The sequence below is a fragment of the Berghia stephanieae genome, chromosome 6 (genome assembly GCF_034508935.2).
Source record: "Berghia stephanieae isolate SIO BIC M18660-M18661 chromosome 6, UCSD_Bste_1.3, whole genome shotgun sequence".
NCBI lineage: Eukaryota > Metazoa > Mollusca > Gastropoda > Nudibranchia > Aeolidiidae > Berghia > Berghia stephanieae.
The window spans coordinates 6,418,971-6,429,793 of record NC_088365.1 but is presented as its reverse complement, the minus strand read 5'-3'; the positions used below and the strand labels follow the sequence as shown (position 1 = coordinate 6,429,793).

General features: G+C 35.3%; 1 protein-coding gene across 1 annotated transcript in view; it reads left to right on the top strand.

Annotated features, from left to right (window-relative positions):
* The window catches only part of LOC144974393 (uncharacterized), a 106,542-nt gene that overhangs the window by 27,500 nt on the left and 68,219 nt on the right, over positions 1-10,823 (top strand). Inside the window, exons 17-21 of the mRNA XM_078917232.1 lie at positions 2,876-3,011; positions 4,503-4,621; positions 6,261-6,401; positions 8,475-8,654; positions 9,813-9,975. Coding sequence (XP_078773358.1) covers positions 2,876-3,011; positions 4,503-4,621; positions 6,261-6,401; positions 8,475-8,654; positions 9,813-9,975 — 739 coding nt within the window. The remainder of the gene's footprint in view (positions 1-2,875; positions 3,012-4,502; positions 4,622-6,260; positions 6,402-8,474; positions 8,655-9,812; positions 9,976-10,823) is intronic.

The window sequence follows — 10,823 nt, the reverse complement described above, 5'->3', positions numbered from 1 at the left end:
GTACTGGAGCTTGCATTCATAACGGGCATATTCTTTTTTAAAAATTGAGCATTTATATAGCGCAATATCTACTTAACGTGCTCAATGTGCTTTACAAGGGGTACCTGGTCAACAGCAACATTTAACATGTAGGACGAGACATGACGCCTGTTAGGCGATATTACAATTTTCCGGACAAAGACAACACTGTTAACGGCCAGGTACTCATTTTACACATGAGTACGGTGAGAGAATGTGAGTAAAGAGTCTTTTCCAAGGACTCAACTATGCGCCGAGCGAGCCTCGAACCCAGTACCTTCCGATCAGAAAGCGAGTGCCATACCACTAGACCACTAGACCACATTGTTGAGACCTCAAAGTTCTTTAATACAAACAACTAAGATTTTTTTCTTTTTTACAAAATACCAAATCTCTGAGAAAACACTTAAACCGATTTTTAAAAAAATAGTAGCGTAAATCAAGGCAGTCAAAAGGAATATTACACTAATACCTTTTAAACTCTCTCCTTACCAGCTATTTTCAGAATTTTGCCAGAGACTTCATACTCATCCAGCACAAAAGTAGATTATTCAAACAGTATAGTAACGAGCGAGTATATTCTATATTTTGTTCAGAAAAATGAGCTCTGCAACAAAATGTCCAGTGTTTTATAGCTATAACTATAACAAACTGAAATCAGAATAAGAAAATAAATTGTTGGTTGCACGTAACGAATGTGACGACTTTCCTATAGGTGGTGAGGAGAGGGTTAAAAATATCAAAAATTGAGCTTTATATAGGGCAATATCCACTTAATATGCTCAAGGCGCTTTACAAGGGGTCCCTGGTCAACAGCAACATTTGCCATGTATTACGGGGTTTAAAGTATATAAAATAAATATTTAGGGATAAGATAAAAAATAATATTATGTTTTCAGACATTTCTTGACGATTTACAGACAGAGAGACGACATTTCATATTGTGACTCCAAATTTCATTGGAGACCTGTCATCACAGTTTTGACGTTTAAATTTCAGCTTTAACAAATTTGAGCTTTTATATAGACGGTTTCCACTAAATGTGCTCAAAGCGCTTTACAAAGTGTATTGGCCAACAGCAACGTTTAACATTTAGGAAGGGACATGACGCCATGTGAGGCGTTGTTACAATATTTTTTCGGAAAGATAAACGCTGTTAACGGCCAGGTACTCATTTTACCCCTGAGTAAGGTGAGAGAATATGGGTGAAGAGCCTTCTCCAAGGACTCAACTATGCGCAGAGCCAGGCTCAAACCCAGGACCTTCCGATCCGAAAGCGACTGTCATACCACTAAACAACATATCCGCACGTTTAGATTTAGAAGATGCTCACAACTTCCAACACTGGAATCAAAGATTTCTCAGAGGTATGCATGGTTGAAGTAAGTGAATATAGAGGAGGGGGGGGGGGGCGCTGAAGATTTAAATTCACCCAGTAATTTATGCTCCGACCTGGTCGTGTTACTCGGTGGCTGAAAGGTTTGGGGTCTTGTCTTGTCACTTAAGTCAAAAAATGTAAAGTGCAGCCGTCGCCGGAAGGGTGAAAATGGTCTTGGAGATTTCTGATCCCGATGATTTGTCCTTGGGTCAGGCACTAGTTTACACAAATCGCCTTACTCGACTCAGGTGTGAATGAGTACCTGGCTGCAGGCAGTGACGGATATTTTTAAAATGTTAGTAAAAGGACGACTAAAAGACGACTATAACTGTATAAAAATCGAAGTCTGGTTTCATGTAGTCTGCCAGGTCAAAAAAATGAAACATTGTTTAGCGATTTGAGCATTATTAATGGCTTAATTCATCTTTGTTATGTTGAAGAATGAATATAATTTCTGGCATTGTACAAAACACCAAGTTCTCAATTCTCATTATTTTTTTTATTTTACTTTTCGGAGTCCGAATCAATCCGACATACTAATACCGTTTTGAGACGATGGGTCACAGGAGGTGACTTTCAAAATCAGTCTTTTTCGTCATTTAAATTAGTGAGATAAAATATTTGTCTTCTTTCTTTGCCTTATAGAAAACTAATCTGAGCGTTTTACAAGTTCAGCTTTATCTCTATTTTATGTGTGGCTCTGTGGTCTTGTGTGGGATGCCACTCGCTTTCGGGCCTGCGTAGGTTCCGCTCTGAGCGGCGCATAATATTCGAGTCCTTGGAACTCGCATTCTCTCACTGCACTCAGTTGTGAAATGAGTACATAGCATATTATAACAACGTTGCCTCTGTCAAAAGAAAAGTGTAATATCGCCTATAGGTCGCCTCGTCACATCCTGCAGAGTTATCCCTCGTTGCGCTATACAAAGGCTCAATATGTATTTGCTTTTTAACATGTGTTGGTTCAATTCTGTCCAAGAGAGTACATGGAAGTTTTAACTCATTTTCTGTCCGGTTGTCACTGGGTGTCCTAACCACCTATTAGAAAATCGTCATATTGGTTACGATGCAACCGTCACTTTTCTCATCCAGATTTCATTTCGTTTTGCTATAGCTATAAAAACTTGACATTCTGTAATAGGGTTTCATATTGTCGAACAATATTATGTATAGAATCTGCTTGTTGCTTTTCTGGTTGAGTAAAAGTGCCTGTTTTTGTGTTGGGTGAAAATGGCTCGTAAGGAGAGAGTTAAGTCATTTAGTATGTACCTATATCTAATAACAAGATCTTGACAGACTCAAAAAGGTGGCCCAGGAACGCGACCAATGGAAACAATTAACAACATGGATGAAGAGAACAGCTATACTTATTGACCATGACTGAATCACACAATTCTCAGCAAGCGTCATTCGGACTGCGAAGCTTACTACTTGCTTACTTACTTATATCTAATTTTTTTTTTTAACCTTTCAATTTAGATGAAGATATGTGCTATGACGTACAGGGTTCGAGAGGTGCCGACTATAACGGCGCCGTTAACTACACACGTCTGTTTGAACCATGTCTTCCCTGGGCGTCAGTGTCGGAGTGTTACCACAATCCTTACTTGCACCAGTAAGTCATCCATAAGCGGTATATACTACAAAAAACAGGGTGTTCATACTGGGTGGGGTTTCTGACCTCCCATAGTGGGCAGGGAGGTACTTGCTGTGTCTTCTATCACCCTGTGTCTGTTTCAAATAGCTTTCTGCTTTTTGTCTTTGTCTTGGAATGAGATTACTTGGTTATGTCCTGGCCCTGGCCGAATGCTATTGAAGGGGAAACAGTCAAATGTATAGATAGTTTTGGGAGATGATATTTTTTTCCTTGTAAATCAACTCTTTGCTATGCACTGTATTATGTAATGTTTACATAATATATATACATTTTAGTCTATTCCTATTAGTGGGGGCCTGTGCTTGTGTGTGGATGAGACATCAAGATGATCTCAAACTAAGTACAACTACATCTGTTCCCAATTTGAGCTAATTCCCCCTTGTCTTCCTTTTTTCTTGGGTGCCTTAATTGTAATTCTAGAACATTTTACTATCCAATTTTCTTCCTTTTTACTGGCCCTGATGTTGTGCAAGCGCCGAAAATCCATCAAAAACAAACAGGATGTCCATACAGTTTTTCTCTGTTTAATAATATCGTTAATGTTACAACCAATATACTTTAAACAAGGACTTACGAATATATACATGCTTTACATTTGTGAATCATTTTCTTCTACTCAATGTGCCTCAATTCAATATGGTTGCCTTGTCTTTCTACAAGCAATTTCAACCTATTTTTTAGTTATTTCTGGGTTTCTGTAGCTATAGGGTGACGTCCAATCAAGGAACGCTACTCTTCCGCTAATCTCATTCCCTATTGTGGCGGGATGTATTCAATAATAGCTGTTTGATATGGTAAACGTGGCGACATCCGGTCCGAGAGCTGAATAAAAAATGTCTCTGATGTAGTCCCACAGGAAATAGGTATACGGAGATATGTCCGGTGACCATTGTGTCCAGTCAATTGCGTCCATCTGTCCCAATCTATCTGTCTGGAAAAGTGTGCGTGTACATATGTATGTATATATATATATATATATATATATATATATATATATATGTGTGTGTGTGTGTGTGTGTGTGTTTGTGTGTGTGTACATGGGATATTGACCTATTGTTCCAACTCTCTCCTTACCGATCATTTTCAGTATTCTCCCAAAATGGCAGGTTTACCTATCAGAAAAATTGATTTTTTAAACTAAAACAAACTCTCTACAAAACAAATTCATGTTCTTATTAATTAAACAAAGATCATTCTTCAACGTTTGTAATGTACAAAATAAATCTGAATATGAAATATGTCTAATGTGTCGTAACAAATGTGACGATTTTGCTGCAGGTGGTAAGGAGTTAAACCTTGGGAAACATTTCTTATATTTTTTATTATAGATTCAAGAATTAGAATCTAAATCGTCCCGAAATAGTGGGTCACATTTATTTACTCCTATATTCTTTTCTTCTAGTTATAATAGCAAGCCTTTATTCTTTTTTTATACCCCAAATATTTTAGTGATTTACATGCTAGCTTGGATGGGAATGCCTGTCGTAATCCTGACCGCAGTTTCCGTCCCTGGTGTTACACAGATAAGAACGGATGTAAACGTAACTATTGTGATGTGTGTGGATTGGGTGAGTCCTATAGCATCATTATTATCATCACCATCATTATCATCATCGTCATTATCATCATCATCATCATCATCATCATCATCATCATCATCATCATCATCATCATCATCATTATTATTATTAGTATCACCACCACCATCATCATCACCAATATCATCACTACAGACGAATGAGATGGTGTTGTAGTAATTAGTAGTGATTCATTCATCCTGTTTTGTTAATAATTCGGAAATCCGAAATGTCCATTTTATCTGTTTTCGTATATTAAATTGAAGCTTAAATTCAATTTCACATTGTTTTGTTTTTTTAGCAGACAATGAATTATATACTTTTGACAGTGCACTTTAAAATATCACAGCTAGTTGGAAAAGAGAAATCTTACGCTTTATTGAAGGGGTGGCGTTACAATGCCAAAATCTATTTCTGAAATGGGAAACAGTCATCAACATTCATCATCAAACATTTTAGCTGCCTACAAACGTATTGGCTATATTCAAAAGAGAAATGGAATACCTTCATAGATTTATGGAGAGTTCAACGGAGATGTTCTTTCCCCGTGTACAATTTAACATAGTTATTTCTTCTTTAACTTTAAGTCAAGATATCTAATTGCGGTGCCATGGTTGTAACAATGTTAAAAGTTTGCGTTATTTTCTTTCTTACAAGGGAAACGCCTTTAAGTGCACAATAATTCAATAAACTAAGAGGCAGAGTTCAACAGAGATAATGATACTAAATGTGCAGTTGCGATTTTTAAAAGTATACATCATATATTATATCATATAACACACATACAAAACAATTTTATACGAAGTCCCTCGTGTGTATGATTTTTACTTTCTAGTGGAGAACCCGCGATAGTTACGGTTAAATAAAGGATATCACAAACAGAAAGAGAAAGAGGCTTCTGGGACATGTGTGGAGAAGAGACGGAATAGAAAAGTTGGTAATATCTGGGATGATCGAAGGAAAGAGAGCTAGAGGAAGACAATGAATGGCTTATTTAACTAACCTAAGAATTGCCAAATGTGATTTTAAAAGCAACACAGATTACATGTGCACCGAAGAGTATCGTGATTCGTGAAGACAGCTGACCGGCAACGTGCTCAAGAGCACAAGCCACGATGGATGATGATCACAAAGAGGCACTCATCTATTTTTCTTTCTTACAAGGGCAGCGCCCTAAAGTGCACAATAATTCAATACACTAAAAGGACAGAGTTTAACAGAGAAAATGATACTAAATGTGCAGTTGTGATTTATATATATATATATATATATATATATATATATATATATATATATATATATATATATATATATATATATATATCATTCGCTATAATATAAGTAGTCACGGTAGGTTCAAGGGAGCAGCGTGCCTCAGCGGCTTCGTACCGGATAGGTATCGAGTTCGATCACCCGCCGCTGCGCTGTGTGGCCTTGAGCAAGACACCTCGCCCCTAGCTCAATTTGCGGCGCTGCACAGCGGCTGACGCCTGGGTTTTTACCAGTCTTCCCTTGGAATAGACCCTAGAGACAAATTTCCCCTTTGCCATGAATAAAGGGAATTTCATTCATTTCAATTTCATTTCATTTCATTTCACTTCAAAAACAATTTTTAACTTATTGAATCCAGAGGTACCTCACGACAATGTGGATTACTGTGATAAACTGAAAGACTTAGGATTCTGTACCAGAGATGCAGCCTTGGCAGTCAAATATTGTCCTAAGACGTGTTTCGATCTATTGCCAAGTAATCAAACGCCTTTGAAAAAATGTAAGTAATGATCAAATGAATGTGAATCAATAAAGTTCAAATATGACCCCGCACCTCAAAACTGTATTATGTCGGGATGATTAAGATGCTGAAAATTGAATTTATAACCAGAAATATTAGACTTGGATTGAGTGTATGTGTTTTATTCATGTGAATAGATATGCATTTTCATGGAATCAATACACAATCATTCATATTATTGACCAATTTAGCGTTGATTTTGGTGGGTTTTTTTTTTTTAATCTGGTTCTTCTCTGGTTCATCCCGACATAATACCGTTTTGATACCAGGGCCACAAATGTCAGATAACGGAATAATATGTCTCCATCTACTGCAAAGTGGTGAAACACCTTTGAAAAAATGTGAGTTCTTAGAAACAAAGAATTTATATGCAAATTTATGATCGAGTGATTGTGAATCAATACATTTGAAATGCCGGATAATGGAATAATATAAGACTTTTACATTTTTGAATTCCGGATATGTTCCCAATTACTGCAAGAGCTTGCGACTCTGAAGAATTTGATCCTCTTTGCTTGAAGATATCTAAATCGGTTGTGTACACAATGAGTCGGGAAGAGCGTTCCAGTCTTTGATAGTACGGATTATTGGAAGATGTTTGAGTTTGTAGATTGTCCATCATACTGAAGATAAATTAACCTAAAGTTTCATTTTTATGGCTATAAAGTCAATTTCCATCCCGACACCATACTGCTTGGAGTGGTGGACCACATATGTGAGTATGAGACTGTGGCAGAACGGTCGTTTTCTTCAGATTCGTCACAAAATATTTCAATACGTTGATATCTTAGCAAGATGTTTCATCAGTTTTGTTTTGTTTTCTGGATTAGAAAACGACACCCATCCATCTTCTCCTCCCAACGAAAAACATGGCGTTCTGAGATAGAAATTACAGTAGTTACAGCTTCTTAAAGGGTAAAAAGATGAGGCCAAAGTTGATTCTTTGTCCAGATTTAAAAATAAAATATTTTTGAACCTATTTTTCCTATGCTTATATTTTCATCTGGATTCGGCAACAAATGACATTTAAATAATATTGAAATGTTTTTAAGATTTTTGAAAAAGAAATCCTTTTTTGGATGAAATAAAATATTATTATTATTATTATTATTATTATTATTATTATTATTATTATTATTATTATTATTATTATTATTATTATTATTATTATTATTATTATTATTATTATTATTATTATTATTATTATTATTATTATTATTATTATTATTATTATTATTATTATTATTATCATTATTATTATTATTATTATTATTATTATTATTATTATTATTATTATTATTATTATTATTATTATTATTAATCATGCTGTTGATCATGCAACCCCTTTGTTGGCATCTCTCCATTGGTTGCCCATTGAAAAGCGCACATATTACAAAGCAGCGTGTCTTGTTTATAAGTGTTTGGCTGGTATAGGACCGGCATATCTCACAGATCACGTGGTCATGTGTAAATTTGAAAATTACACTTTAAGATCATGTAATGACCAAACGATAATTTCGGAAAAGAGATCAAGAACAAAATTTGGTGATAGATCGTTTGCTTGTTTCGGCCCCAAGATTTGGAATGAACTGCCACGTTGTCTGAGGGAGTGCAAGTCTTTACCTACCTACTTGTAAAAAGAATCTCAAAACACATTTTTACTGTATTTGTTTTTCTTGACTCTATATGAGTTATTGTTGTTATTATTATTATTGTTTTTTTTTCACTTAAAATTGATATTTATATTGTAAAGTGCCCAGAGCTTGTGTTTTACACGAGAATGAGCGCTATATAAATGTGTATTATTATTATTATTATTATTATTATTATTATTATTATTATTATTATTATTATTGTTATCATTGTTAATATTATTATTATTATTATTATAATTATCATCATCATCATCATCATCATCATCATCATCACCATCATCATCATCATCATTATTATTATTATTATTATTATTATTATTATTATTATTATTATTATTATTATTATTATTATTATTATTTTCATTATCATTATTATTTTGTTCTTTTTACGTATAAGACACCGAAATTACATGTGGCAAACCAACCCCACCTGTCGAAGGTGTCATTGTTGGAGACACTAAAACAAGTTACAAGCTTGGTGAGACGGTACAGTACAAATGTGATAAACCGAATAGTGTTCTCATATCAAGATGTATGACCAGTGGTCAGTGGTCGGAGGTTACTTGTAAATCTCTCAGTAAGTATAAATTTAGAGTATCAAAATTTGTTAAATAAAGTTTCCATGTGCGGCCATGTTGTCTTATGTTATGACACTCGCGTTCGGACTTGAAGTTTCAGCATTTTAATCCAGGTCTGAGCAGAGCATAGTTGAATCCATGGAAAAGACTCTTAACTTACATTCTCTCACCTTACTCGGGTGTGAAATGAGTATCTGGTACTTAATATTATTGTCTCTGTCTGGAAATATAATGTAAATCGCCAAACAGACGTCTTGTCTCGTGGTACATGTTAAGTGTTGCTGTTAGCTTTGGATCTATTGTAAATTGCTTTGAGTCATATAAATGTTCAATTTTAAAAAACCGTCCTTAGGGCAAAACATGTATACACGGGTTTGTCCAAGGGAAGACCGGAATACCCCATTTATTGTTAGGCACCGTGGAGAGTCGCAGAGTGAACAAAACAGGATAAAGTGACTTGCTCAAGGGCACACAACGCAACAGTGAATCGAAATCGGGACCTTCTGGGTCCCAAGAAAAGACTATCCTATACTGTGGTGTAGGAATCTGACACATCGAATGTTGACCGTACTCTTTCCTCATCTCACCCCTCCCCTTCCCCCCAACATTAATCCCTCAAATACTCAAATGTGTATGGGGCAACCTACATGATGGTATTAAGTCTCTATACAGAATTTATACCCTTAACATGCAATACCATTATCAAGAAAGCATTTTATTCCCCTCAGATATGCACATTTCCAGTAATGCCAGGTTTGACTGATTCCTTCGGTTCATTTAAGAAGAAGAAGAAGAAGAAAAAGATGCTGAAAAATATGATGATGATGATGCTAATGATGATGATGATGATGATGATGATGATGATGATGATGATGGTGGTGATGATGATGATGATGATGATGATGATGATGATGATGATGATGATGATGATGATGATGATGATGATGATGATGATGATGATGATGATGATGAAGAATATAGCAGAATTCGAAGAAGAATTTGAAGAAGAATTCGAAGAAGAAGAAGAAGAAGAAGAAGAAGAAGAAGAAGAAGAAGAAGAAAAAGAAGAAGAAGAAGAAGATGAAGAAATGAAACACAGCATTTGCTTTGTTTGATTGGTTTCGATGGGTGTCATAATATCATTTTACTGTTCACAGTCTGCCCGGTTGGCTTCGTCCCGTTTGAAGACACATGCTACCAATTCATGCACTTCGGCAAGAGATATACAAAGAAAGACGGTACAGAACTATGCAAAAGCCTGGGTGCAAAGATGGCCGTTCCACACAACATTAAAGAAAATAATTTTATAAGAGGTCTCTCGTATGTCTGGTTTTTACTATTTTTACTATGCAAAGTCTCTCGTATGTCTTGTTTTTATTATTTTTACCATACGAAGTCTCTCGTATGTATGTTTTTTACTATTTTTACCATGCAAAGTCTCTCGTATGTATGGGTTGTACTATTTTTGCTATAGGAAGTCTCTGGTGTGTATGTTTTTTACTATTTTTACCATACGAAATCTCTCGTATGTCTGGTTTTTACTATTTTTACTAGTGGAATACCCGCAATATTTGCGGTTAAATACAGGTAATCACAAACAGGAATTCTTCTATGTTACTTATGTTACTATCCTATTGTGGGATTCAACATAGATCGAGACGAATCTTTTGAGCCATCATCAGTCAAAGTCAGTTTGGTAGAAAGTGTTTAGGTGCAATTTGGCAACATGGTGGCCGGTGAGATAAGGATTCTTAACGTCAGATCGATCATAATGCCCGTGTGAGAGGACCCTTTAAAAAATAATTATTCCAACTTTTTTACAAGGTCTTATTCAAGAGCAATTGTTTTTATTGTTAGCTTTTTTTAAAAATACGAAACCAACTTATCTCATGATTTTCAAAAATTAGTATCAATTATATAAATAAAATTTAATTTCAACTTGTTAGATGCTGTTAGGGCAACGGAATGAGTCAAGAACAATTTGTTTTTTTTCAATCTTCCTCCTAATTCTACATAATAGCAATCAATATGGCTATTTATAGATCCAACGCGGACGTCATGGATAGCACCTACGTCACTCTAGAGCGATCAAGTTGTGTACATCTTCATGATTAAAACTAATTAGTTATAACATAAGACATGTAGAAGGGACGAATTAGTCTAAACAG